An 11995-nucleotide genomic window follows, 5' to 3' on the forward strand; every position below is an offset into this window, starting at 1 on the left:
ATCTCGTGCGTCAACAGGGATTCCGCTCGCGTGATAAATGCATCCAATGTGCCCCTAACTCCCGCCCCAGGTCTAATTGGGTTTTTTTTGGTTTTCCCCATGTCACCACTGGGGCTATGGCCGTATAATGTCGTGTTTGTGGTTCCTCGTGATACCTGTTATCAGAATATCGCTTGAAACTGACCCAGATGTAAGAATCCACAGTAAATTAGCTGACCCGCTACAATGAGAGTTGCCTTAAGCTGGTGACACACAAGTGATAACAAGAGTGACGTGTAACAAAGCATTTCGTTGTGCCCCCAAATTAGCTGTTAGACAAAAGGCCGACAAAGTTTAACCTACACGCCCCTCCCCGACTTATCTTAAAGTTCTCGGCAGTCCTTTTATGGCTGTAGACAGATGACCAACTTGACCTCGCAAACCAAATGGAATGGCCCAGCCCGGCCTCTTCCGGCCTCGGACGGCCACAGACGGTCCCGCCTTTGTCCCGGGCTTCTCCCGGCGCCGCCCGCGCGCTGCCCGCGACGCGGGGGTCAAGGTCCGTTTTGTAGCGCCTCCGGGCGCGCTGGCGGCGATTTCCGGCCCCAGGGGATCCTGGGAAATGTAGTTTTGTCGTGCGCTCCCCCCACACAGCGGCCACCTCAACGAGTGACGGCGGGAGGGAAACGCCGCGGACACAAGGGACTTGAAAGCACCAAGAGCTGTGGCTCACTCAGGTAGGATTTGTGATAAAGCCCAGCCTTCCACCACCTTTCAACTGCGTCCCCCGCTCTGCCGGGGTCAAGGTCCATTTTGTAGCGCCTCCGGGCGCGCTGGCGGCGATTTCCGGCCCCAGGGGATCCTGGGAAATGTAGTTTTGTCGTGCGCTCCCCCCACACAGCGGCCACCTCAACGAGTGACGGCGGGAGGGAAACGCCGCGGACACAAGGGACTTGAAAGCACCAAGAGCTGTGGCTCACTCAGGTAGGATTCGTGATAATGCCCAGCCTTCCACCACCTTTCGACTGCGTCCCCCGCTCTGCCGGGGTCAAGGTCCGTTTTGTAGCGCCTCCGGGCGCGCTGGCGGCGATTTCCGGCCCCAGGGGATCCTGGGAAATGTAGTTTTGTCGTGCGCTCCCCCCACACAGCGGCCACCTCAACGAGTGACGGCGGGAGGGAAACGCCGCGGACACAAGGGACTTGAAAGCACCAAGAGCTGTGGCTCACTCAGGTAGGATTCGTGATAATGCCCAGCCTTCTACCACCTTTCGACTGCGTCCCCCGCTCTGCCGGGGTCAAGGTCCGTTTTGTAGCGCCTCCGGGCGCGCTGGCGGCGATTTCCGGCCCCAGGGGATCCTGGGAAATGTAGTTTTGTCGTGCGCTCCCCCCACACAGCGGCCACCTCAACGAGTGACGGCGGGAGGGAAACGCCGCGGACACAAGGGACTTGAAAGCACCAAGAGCTGTGGCTCACTCAGGTAGGATTCGTGATAATGCCCAGCCTTCTACCACCTTTCGACTGCGTCCCCCGCTCTGCCGGGGTCAAGGTCCGTTTTGTAGCGCCTCCGGGCGCGCTGGCGGCGATTTCCGGCCCCAGGGGATCCTGGGAAATGTAGTTTTGTCGTGCGCTCCCCCCACACAGCGGCCACCTCAACGAGTGACGGCGGGAGGGAAACGCCGCGGACACAAGGGACTTGAAAGCACCAAGAGCTGTGGCTCACTCAGGTAGGATTCGTGATAAAGCCCAGCCTTCCACCACCTTTCAACTGCGTCCCCCGCTCTGCCGGGGTCAAGGTCCGTTTTGTAGCGCCTCCGGGCGCGCTGGCGGCGATTTCCGGCCCCAGGGGATCCTGGGAAATGTAGTTTTGTCGTGCGCTCCCCCCACACAGCGGCCACCTCAACGAGTGACGGCGGGAGGGAAACGCCGCGGACACAAGGGACTTGAAAGCACCAAGAGCTGTGGCTCACTCAGGTAGGATTCGTGATAATGCCCAGCCTTCCACCACCTTTCGACTGCGTCCCCCGCTCTGCCGGGGTCAAGGTCCGTTTTGTAGCGCCTCCGGGCGCGCTGGCGGCGATTTCCGGCCCCAGGGGATCCTGGGAAATATAGTTTTGTCGTGCGCTCCCCCCACACAGCGGCCACCTCAACGAGTGATGGCGGGAGGGAAACGCCGCGGACACAAGGGACTTGAAAGCCCCAAGAGCTGTGGCTCACTCAGGTAGGATTCGTGATAATGCCCAGCCTTCCACCACCTTTCGACTGCGTCCCCCGCTCTGCCGGGGTCAAGGTCCGTTTTGTAGCGCCTCCGGGCGCGCTGGCGGCGATTTCCGGCCCCAGGGGATCCTGGGAAATGTAGTTTTGTCGTGCGCTCCCCCCACACAGCGGCCACCTCAACGAATGACGGCGGGAGGGAAACGCCGCGGACACAAGGGACTTGAAAGCACCAAGAGCTGTGGCTCACTCAGGTAGGATTCGTGATAATGCCCAGCCTTCCACCACCTTTAGTCTAATTGCTGAACCGCTGTATTGTCTCATCTACAGAGTAGGTTATATAATGTTGTGACGCTAAAGCACTGCGTGAAACAGATTAGATTAATACTAATAAGTATTGGTAATGCAATAGAACTCGCTTTTACGCGAGACCTATTGCATTGCAAATAGCAATGCGTGTAGGTGACGAGGCACGAGGAGGGGCGGTGGCAAGAAGGCATTATACTACGGGAGAAGAAAGTAAGGCACATGAAGGCACATGAAGAAAGTAGTCTTTGCTGTGAAGGGGCCAGTAGCCGTGGAAGGACACAAATGACTGATATGGTTGTTATGGGGAGGGACTAACAAGCTTAAAACCAATCGGAAGGCAGCATTTAGAACCTAAGCCAATGAAGAAGATGGGCCGGAAAGTGGGCGGAGCTTCCACACTATAGTGTATACTGAATGCCTCGCAAAGCGATGGCAGCGCATTCGCGCTGCAACGCTAGGAGAGACCTAAAAACGAGCAGAAAGAGGCAGAATTTAGGTCAGCAATGAGAACAAAGGGGCAGAATAAGGGTGTCTAATATTCACTGGACACCCCTTTCACGGATAACATAGCGTGAAAGTTTTTTTTAACAAGGCAGTGTTAAGCTACGTTAAGTGGCTTAACGCTGCCTTGTTAATAAGGTGAGGCCCCTATCGCCACCACAACGTCAGTGAAAGACGTTGTGGTGGCGATAGGGGCTTGTAAATATGCTTCACAGTTGTAACTTACATATCGCTCCAATTTACATTGCTCGACTATTGGTGTTAACATTTAATTTTGCTAAGGTATGTCTATGCTGTATTTTCGAACGAGTTATATATTGGAAGGTAAAACACAGGTATACATGTAGGTGTATGTTTCTTTTAAGTATGTTGCCATTACGAAAAGGCACATGAGATGCATGCATTGTAATAGTAATATGGTGATACTGTCAACTGTAACTTGAAAAGAGATTCTGGTTCGCATTTGCTAAGGCTAAAGATTGTTAGTAGTTGGTGAGTAGTGAATATGGGGCAGGCAAATGACGTTAAAAACATGGTGGGAAAGGAATTAACTGTGAGTAATGTGTTTGCAACATATGACACAGACATGATGCATTTTTAAAAGTAGATGGCGTAATGTGCAGTATATGTGCCATAACAAAAAAAGAAAGTGTATGATAGAATTATAATCAGTATAGTGGTAAATCAATATCTGATAAAGGGAGATGTTATCAGAAAAAGCAATAGAGAAAGGACCATTTTGAGTTACGTTTTTCTCTCAGCTAAAGAGAACTGTTATTATAAAGGTTTGTCTGCAGACTACATAACTTTTAATATAGGTAGTAAAGTCCCCGACTGGCAAGTCATCCGTTTCTTCGAGTAGCTCTGTAACAACCTGAGAGAGTGGAAACATCAAAAGAGCGTAATCAAGTCTGTAAAGTGGAATTCATAAAGAAAGTCAATCTCTGAAAATCCAAAAAGGAAGGAAAAGAGAAAAAGAAAAAAAAAGTGTTCTTGACCTGTAGAAATAAGGGGTTGTCAAATCGGATTACCATGCGCACTCACGGAGATTCATTGAAGCTCAAGAACTCAGAAGCACCGTGATATGCAATCAGTTCCAAAAGGTCATCTTCACCTCTCCAAGCAAAGAGGGTTGCCATCCAAATTAGCAAATCGAAAAAACACACATGATCAACGTAATCTTTTGCAAGCAGGAGCAGGTCAGGGCAACTTGCATGATATTCGATGACAGTCTGCTGCAAGAGGCTCTCCGTATGAGCGCATGTACTCCATCTTCCCCTTATTGCATTATGAGACGCATCCATCAAGCGTGTGTCTTCGGAACAAAGTTGGTCATGAACCACTAATGGATGCAGCAATACTTCATAATCCAGGGGATAGTGTGAAGTAGTAGAGAGGCAGACATGGATGTCGCATTCATAGTGGCACTGGAGACAACATTAAACAGGTTGAACACAGGTTCAGGTGAAGTACATGTAGCGTAAATTCAGGCGATATCGGATGCCAAATATCGCCAAAGGCAAGCATTTAAAAAGTTGTAGAATTCGTCCATGGTATAGCTCCATTTGCCAAGGATGGGGTTGAAGCAGAGAACGGGCAGCCATTTCATAGTCGGAGCTATAGAACCACATTTTTTTGGAAACAAGGAATGAGCACCAAGGGACCCGCCAAATGCGCTTGCATAGTTAGAATGAATTAATTGTGGAATTACAATGAAAATAGTCTGAAAAGAGCTAACAAGGCAGGAGTGGGATAGTTTAGAAAAATATGGCAGGCCTTGAGTTTCAGACTGATTAAATATTTGGTGTATAAATTGAGCAAAATGTAATGGGAGATTTCCATAGAAGACTGAGTCAATGTCAGTTGGTGGTTTAGCCACCTGTTATTTCAAGGTCGCACGAGGTTATATGAGACCCGCTTGATGTTGAAACAAAAGCGTTTTCTGTTAGTGCTCGCTATTGATCTATGGTTTCAAAGTAGGAATGGAAGGCCAGACCAACCTATCTTCAAGCGCATGTGGGGGAGGAGAAAAGACGGTGGTTGAACATGTTACACGTTGTGAAAGAGTTGCTCTGTACGAGACGCCTGCTTGTAGGTCAGTGCAGTTGCGGCTATTTGGAATAAGATAATTTATTTATAAAAGCACACCGAGCGTTGGATTAACAGCAGCTACTGGAGTTTGTTTAAAAAAACAGTTTAAAATAGGAGCAGAAAGTTAGAATTGCCGTTTAATTTAACTTGTGAATAAACTAAAGAATATTGAACAAAGCAAAGTGTGGTTGTCTGTCACTGAAACTTACTTATCTTCATTTTGAAAGCAAAATGCAAAAACAAAGCATGCAATTCATGAATAAAATTAGTTTCAAAGGTGGTTAAATGTAGAAACTGGGTAATGTTTTATGCAATCATGGAGGCGTTTCCCCCTGCGATGGTGCTAAGTTTTACAAATTAGCACCAACGCAACCACCCTTGCACCAGAGTGCAAGGGTGTCTGCGAGCAGGGAGGTTTGTTTATGTACAGGAAGGGAAACCTTCCTGTACATAAACAAACCATGGCATTTTGTTGCTTTTTCCATGTGTGCTGCACAAGGCAGCACACATGGAAAAAGCAAAAAAAAAAAAATAAAAGAGAAATAAAGCATTTCTCCTCTTTTCGCCATCTTAAGACCAGGATTTTCCTGGTCTCAAGTTCGGCGCTACCACCTATTGTCGCCACCCTCGATAATAGGTGGCAGTGTCGAATTCAATGGGTGATTCGTTGGAACGGCCACCGCAACACTTACTGCACGCCCCCTTTCATGCTAAGGTTAGCATGAAAGGGGCACTATTATCAAGGCAGCGTTAAGCCACTTAACGTGGCTTTAAGCCACGTTAAGTGGCTCAACGCTGCCTTGGTGATAGGGAGCTGACCCGGCGATAGGGGCTTGATAATATGCCCCCATGTATGTAGACATTAATTTTTTAGTTTACTATTTGTTAATACAGTGTGACTATCAGAAACTGTGAGCCACTAAGTTTTGAAGTCAAGTAACCTGTATTCCAAAATATTTCGTCCTGGCCCTGAGAGGCCCCCAACCCCGTTGAGGTACTACAGGGTCACAGTAGTAGAATATACACTGACACTATAATAGCTCATGGGAGAAGGAGAATACGGACGAAAAGACAGAAAAAGATAAATGACCAAATGTTATCAAGCGTTTAACATCATTACTGTTGTTGTCTGGGACTTGGGAATGTTGAGTCCTGGCGCCGACGGGCCCCCAATCCCTCTGAGATTAAATAGAAAGGCAGTAGTAGAATATACACAGCTCCTCTATATCATCTAAGGGCAGAAGAAGAATATGGACTAGAAGAGAGAAATGACGAGATGTTATCAAACGTCTTGCTGTTTCATGTTTGTGTTCTCTGGGACTCGGGATGTTCAGTCCTAGGGCCGACGGGCCCCAAACTCCTCTGAGATGAAATAGAAAGACAGTAGTAGAATATTCACGGTCACACTATCTCACCCCAGGGGAGAAGGACAATAGGGGCGAGAAGAGAGAAAAAGATAAGTGTCTCCTGAAATCTGTCTGTTTGTGAACAGGTGTTGCTGACGTTCGATATAAATGCAAATAAACAAACAGTGTAACAACTGAATATCAAACACACGTTGAACTTTTTAGAATCTTTTATACAAATAAGTAAAGTTTCGAAATCCTGATAACTCTTGATATCCATATATAATAAAACTTTAAACTAAATATGATTCTTTGAAGAAATACTTTGTTAGTTGTTTCCCAGAACACAAAATGCAATTACAATGGTTAATTCCACCAATCGGATAAATAGTTATGTGTTATACACATCTACTATCCCTTAATCTAACAATTTACAAGTCTGTAATCTCTTTTGTTGTCGCAAAAGAAGAATACGACGCTGGAGAAGGGAAGCTGGATCGCTGACTGGAGACAGGGAAATGACTTGCAAAAACTAAACTAATCGATTGTCAAAGGGCTGGGTGTGGTTTATATAGTCTTTGGTTACAAAGTAGTGTATGGAAGCAACGTGCTGCGCACGCATATAGATATCACGTTTTTCGGTTAACATGTGCTCACATTTTGACTGTTTGACATGTGCACATGTTGGGAAAAGGTTGAAAACTGTTAACCGCTAAAGCGTCTCATTTGCATCGTCACACGTGTTAACTGACACGTAAACATGTTGGCAGAGGTTGAAAACTGTTAACCGCCAAAGCGTCTCATTTTCTTTCTCGTGACCTAATACTTGCTATGAATCTGAATACAAGACATATGAATAAACTATGGTTCGGATTACAAAAAATTAAAAACAACATAGGAAACATTTACCATTAGAATTGTTTAATATTTTGATTAATGTGAAGTAAGTTTTAATCGTGGTTGAATTACAGTAACAGTACTGTTAAAGTAATTTTTTTAGTACAGAAGTATGGATGTATTTATGTAATTCATTGGAAAAAACAGGGTTTCAGGGACGTTATATTTAGAAATATTCATTTTAAAAAACCTTAGAAAGTCACTGAAAAAAACGTAGGTTTCAGGGACGTTATAGTTAGAAATTAACATTTAAAAAAACCATAGAAATTCACTGAAAAAAACCCATAGGTTTCAGGTACGTTAGTTAGTTGGACTTTTTACTCGTACAAAACCAGAGAAATTCAGAAGTTATAGTTAGTTGAGCTAACTATAACTCGCGCCCCCGCAATGCACTGCTGATGACATCACATATTACATCATTCATGACATGGTCAGCGACATCACTGATGACATCTCAAATGACATCACTGATGACATCACTGACGATATCATCCACGTGATAATCTGATGCACCTCCTCACACCCTAATATAACCTTTGATACACCCACTCTAAAATACAGACTACCATTTTCGAAACCATAGACATACCAATACCAGTTACTATATACCCACTCACTGATTCCTAGGTCTACACACACGTCCACTCATTCACCCATACAGTCACGAATACATGCAATCACTTATCAATACAGCACTATCATTTGCACTCATACACCTATACAGACACTCACACATCACCGCTCATCCATAGTTACTCACACATCTAGTCAATCATGCAAAGAATCATTCACACCCCTATTTACTCACCTCTAGAGTTATACACACACCACCTCACTAATTCATACAGATACTAACACATCCTTACTCTCTTATACAATCACTGATACAAGCTTACACTCATCCATACAGCCACTCACAATCACTCACAGTCATTTATATGCTCCAACACTCACATATAGTGTGTTCCACATATGTAGTTACTCACATGTACCACTGAGACATCAATTCACTGACCAACACACCCATACACACACTCACCCACCCATACAGCCCTTCACAGATGCACTCTTGAACCCATACACCCAGTGAATCACCCACTCAAACATCTATGCACAGTCACACACCCCACCCAGCCACACAGATACTCAGGCTCCCATACAGATACTCAGACAACCAATCAATAACCCATATAGACACTCATGTAGCTTCTCACCAACCCATGCAGCCGCTTACACACCAACTGACGGACTGATACAGACATTCACACAGTTTATTCACTAACCCATGCATTCAGTAAGACCAATTTAATCACTCACTTATACATATATATATAAATCATCCATTCAGACACTTATATGCCCACTAATTCTTCAATACACCTTGGCATTTATATATATATATAAAACATATTTAAACTTTACAGAAACACACAGTCACTGGATGATATCATCAGTGATGTCATTTGAAATGTCATCAGTGATGTAATCAGTGATGTCACTGACCATGTCATGAATGGCGCAAGTTATAGTTAGCTCAACTAACTATAACGTCCGAATTTCTCTGGTTTTGTACAAGTAAAAAGTCTAACTAAGTATAACGTACCAAATATATATATGTATATATATACACACACACACACAGAAAAAAGTTTAACGGACGTTATAGTTCAGTAACAATTGAAAAAAGACCTTAGAAATTCACAGGAAAAAAAAAAAAAATATATATATATATATATATATATATATATATTTTACATCCACAAACAGGGTCATTCCAGGAGTGAGCCCGTGGTCAGGTGGTGCATGGAGCCGGTATGCCCAACCTGGCTATTAAATTCCAACACTTTTCTAAAGATAAACGCACTCTCAAAGTATATAGTGCTCCAAAGAAAACTCTTTATTGCTCGCTACGTGTTAACAAATTAATGTCTTGACCACACGTGTGATCAAGACATTAATTTGTCGAAACGCATAGCGAGCAATAAAGAGTTTTCTTTGGAGCACCATATACTTTGAGAGTGCGTTTATCTGGAGAAAAATGTTGATATATATATATATATTTGAAGAAAAACTCGGCAGCAACCCCCACCAAAGCGTCCACGGCACCAAGGAAATCCACAGCACGGCAAGATCAGTTAATGTTGTTTATTTCATCTTTTCACCAAGTGCACAACAACAGGGACGGTCGATGCATTTTGGCGAATGCCTTCAACTGGACCATAGAGTCCCGACATCTAGACAGTCTTTTTAAAGTGTCAAAGTGCAGTAAAAACAAAAAATTCACCTTATGTGTTTCAGTATGCTAGAATGTTAACCCATATACAACTATTACTAATATGGCATACATTAGGCGCCATTTTGCATTTCAATTTCATTTGTTTTTTTGTGTTTTTTTTATATAAATTATTTCCTGTTTATAATTTTGATCTTTTAACAGACAAACAGAATTGGCAGATTTGTTTATTAAAGTACTCATCAGAATTGGAAATATGAAAAACATAGAACATGGTATATGCAGGGATTATCAAAATCATGCTCGTATTTATATACACATTCTAAAAAGATCTTAAAGAATACAGGGAATAATTGGATTTGAGCTCAGACTGATTTTAAGAAACAACCTTGAAACACAGAAAAATGCCGTTAATTGTTAAAAACCATGGTCTCAAGTACTCCTCTCCCGAGCTTAAAAGTTCTAAAAGCTTGTAATAAAATGAAAAAGTGACTTTTGCAATGCGCAAATTATATCAATAAGGTGCAGCAACCTCATAAGGCATTTTAATAAAGTGCATGTGTGTCGTGCAAATTTGCAATTGTTTAGGCTCATAAAATACAAGCTACCATAACTATCACATAGTGCATTTTAGTAGAGTGCAAATATGCAAGTATGTTGTGCAAGATTGCAATTTTTAGACTCATAAATACAAGCTGCCATAGCGGTCACATAGTATAAAAAATTTGTGCAAAAAAGCAGTTGCAACCCCATGGGATATGTCATTTAATGCTACGAGTAGCATAAACTCACATATAGTGCTGATATATTGTGCAAAATTGCAATTTCAAATGTGCTATCAATATTATTCTCTTTGCTTTAAGAACTATTTATATATATATATATATATATATATATATGTCTTTGCTCGGGATAAACCACGGTTCATTTATTATTTTGGCATTCAGTTTGGTTTCAGTCTTACTTTAATAGTCATGATTTTATATAAAAGCTCATCCTTTTGTTCCCCTGAGTTTCTCCACTTAAAGCCAAAAGTCAAGGTTAGATCTTCCATGGTTTTTATAGATTAACATGTAATTCTGCATCCAGGTTATGGCCAAAGGGCTTTTCTGTTCCAAGAGTTAGAATGAATCTGGACTCAGCCCTTCTTAATTCCAGGGTTATATCACCACCTCTCTCATTTGGTTGCATCATTTTAGCTCCGAAATATATATATATATATATATATATACACAAATAAATATATATACACACACTCACCTTATATTTACTGACCATTTCGTGGTAAAGGCATATGCATGGTAAAAACGTGTGGTAAAGGCATTATGTGGTAATGTATGCATGGTAAAGGCGGTTTCCCCTCTCCTGTTGTTCAAAATCTCTCCTGACCAGTCTTGCAGTCCTTTATGGAGGCTGATTTACTGCTCTTGAGTTAAAGCTACATTCATGGAGTACCTCACAGCTGTTTGTTACCATCAAAGGCTCACCTATATTGTGCTGGCCTTTATTAGCTTTTGCCTTAATGCACCACCGCTTAGACATTATAAATATAGGAAAGAGTATTGAGTCTTTGATCTAACATCTTGCTCTGCCCACCTCTTGTTTTCTCAGCCTCTCAATGGCCTGCCAACATCCCAGACCTGCTTCCTCCAGCTGAGACTTCCCCCATACACCAGTCAACCATTGATGGCAGAGAGACTGCGCTATGCTATCAACAACTGCCGCGCTATAGACATGGACAACTACATGCTCTCACGCAATGTGGAGCCCAGCAGCAGTGCTTTGGATATGTAAACAGGGATCGGACCATGAATTACCGCCTACTTTATATACAATGCAAGAGAAACTCGTGCCGTCAGCATAAACTGTGCCTGAACTCCCTGTGCACATCAAAGCAGTATTAAACTTTCAAGGTGAAGTGGGACCCTGAATCAGCCCTAGAGATGACGCGGGACCCTGGAGCCAGCTCTGTCATCTTAGTCGCCATTTTTCTTTACTTTCACTATGGTCTCCTTCTTGTACATCGGTGCTCTATCTTAGGAATATTACATGCCAGGATGGCAAGGCCGGAGTGGAGGTGTATGTGTGTTTATTGGGTTAAGCAGGTTGTACCTCACACTCCGTTTTCCCATAACCTTCTCTCAGAGCTGGCCCAACCGATCACCAGTTCTGGCGCCAATAGTGTAGTCTGTTGAGAGCTTTTTTTCGTAACTGTTCTTTAATGGGTTTTATTAGATTGTGTAAAAAATGTTGGTAGCATCAAAACGTTGCTGAAAGAAACAAAACAAGGAAAGGAAAATAAAAGATGAAGGGGACATTAGTATTGGATAAATGGCATTCCATACAGAGTCATTATAAACGTGAGCAGCAGCAGTGACCTAACAGGCCATCACATGATGCAACTTAACTCATTTCTTTACAGTTCTT

At 43.5% G+C, this 11995-nt stretch overlaps 1 protein-coding gene across 7 annotated transcripts in view; it reads left to right on the forward strand.

Annotated features, from left to right (window-relative positions):
* LOC146863653 (putative E3 ubiquitin-protein ligase HERC1) overlaps positions 1–11639 on the forward strand; it is a 1482062-nt gene extending 1470423 nt beyond the window's left edge. For all 7 annotated transcript variants that reach the window (XM_085627737.1, XM_085627739.1, XM_085627735.1 and 4 more), the window contains one exon: positions 11180–11639. In XM_085627737.1, the coding sequence (XP_085483863.1) occupies positions 11180–11362 (183 nt within the window). In that variant the 3' untranslated portion in view covers positions 11363–11639. The remainder of the gene's footprint in view (positions 1–11179) is intronic.
* The last annotated feature ends 356 nt before the right edge of the window (positions 11640–11995 follow it).

The sequence above is a fragment of the Triturus cristatus genome, chromosome 2_1, assembly GCF_964204655.1.
Source record: "Triturus cristatus chromosome 2_1, aTriCri1.1, whole genome shotgun sequence".
Classification (NCBI taxonomy): Eukaryota; Metazoa; Chordata; class Amphibia; order Caudata; family Salamandridae; genus Triturus; species Triturus cristatus.